Source organism: Egretta garzetta, unplaced genomic scaffold (assembly GCF_000687185.1).
Source record: "Egretta garzetta isolate BGI_Z169 unplaced genomic scaffold, ASM68718v1 scaffold326, whole genome shotgun sequence".
Classification (NCBI taxonomy): domain Eukaryota; kingdom Metazoa; phylum Chordata; class Aves; order Pelecaniformes; family Ardeidae; genus Egretta; species Egretta garzetta.
This window is the reverse complement of record NW_009260026.1, coordinates 3,065,259-3,066,437: the sequence shown is the minus strand read 5'-3', so window position 1 is coordinate 3,066,437 and position 1,179 is coordinate 3,065,259. Positions and strand designations below refer to the sequence as shown.

The 1,179-nt window shown below is 48.1% G+C and overlaps 1 protein-coding gene across 1 annotated transcript in view; it reads right to left on the bottom strand.

Annotated features, from left to right (window-relative positions):
* Positions 1-1,179, bottom strand: part of SEMA5B (semaphorin 5B) — a 138,458-nt gene that overhangs the window by 40,443 nt on the left and 96,836 nt on the right. The window contains 1 exon segment of the mRNA XM_009640865.1: positions 852-969. Coding sequence (XP_009639160.1) covers positions 852-969 — 118 coding nt within the window.

The following is a 1,179-nucleotide window of genomic DNA, read 5'->3' as shown; positions in this document are numbered from 1 at the left end:
TTGGCCAGACAGCTTCTGGGGTTCACAGCGAGGAACTGGCTATTGTCGTCAGACAAGGGTGGGTGGGTGGGTACGAAGGGAGCTGGAGAGCCAACTCAAACTGATTCAAGCAGAGACACCTTTTTTTTTAACTGTTGCATCTCATGGAGGCCAGGGCAAGGAAAGAAGACCATCTCTCTTTGGTCTGCTAATTTGAAGTTAGAATCAAACACCCTTTTTCTCATGCTCCCTCTCTTACGGAATCACAGAATGGCAACACTCTCCTCTTCCCTCTTGTTCTGTAATACGTACTGCATCTTTTTGTTCCCTCTGCAAATCATCTGTGCGTGCCCTGTTTGTCTGCTGCTCCCTAGATGCCTGTTCCTGCCAGTGCAACACTTCACCACCAGCGTTGGGCCCAGCTCAGGGACCCAAGGGGAAAATGAACTGGATGAGGTGCCTGAGGATGCTGTGAATCGGCTATTCCCATTTCCCTGACCTGCAGGGAAGCCAAGGAAGTGGTGCAGACAGTGGATCAGCCCTGAGAAAGCTCAGGTTTCATCTGGGGTTTACATGGTTCTCAACAGTAACCCAACAGCATGATCCGATCTTCTTAAGGCATGGGTGGGCATGAGGAGGACTGAATTCTTGCTTTGGGATCCCCCTTTTGGAGCAAACAAATACATTTGGGGTCTCTGTGCTCTAAACAAGAGGCCGTGCACAGATATTTGTCTGTGCCAATGGGCTCTCCATGCTCTCCTAACAGCCAGTCCTCATCAGGTTGCCACACACTCACTTCTTCTCTCCCTTCTACACATACACACACGCTCACACATCAGTATATATAAAATCTTTCCACTCCTTCCACTTACTGGGCATTCAGTAATATTTTGAGTCCACAGGCTCATGTTGGAGCTGTCCTCAATGGTGGTGCATCGCTTCTGCTTGTTATCCCAGCCACAATAGGGGTCTCTGGCTCCTAGGCATTCCCTGCATGTGCAAAGAGAAAAGATTAAAGCTCTTTAAGATTGTCTAGCTTTAAAGACACGTATTCAAGTATAGTGCTTGTATATGACAGCTGTCAACTGCACCGAGGCTCGGCAGAAGAAACAATTTCTTCTAAGCAGAGGTTTACCTGCTTGGAAGGGGAGAACGGCTGAATAGAAGGGTGATAGGACACAAAGCAAATATCACTCATAG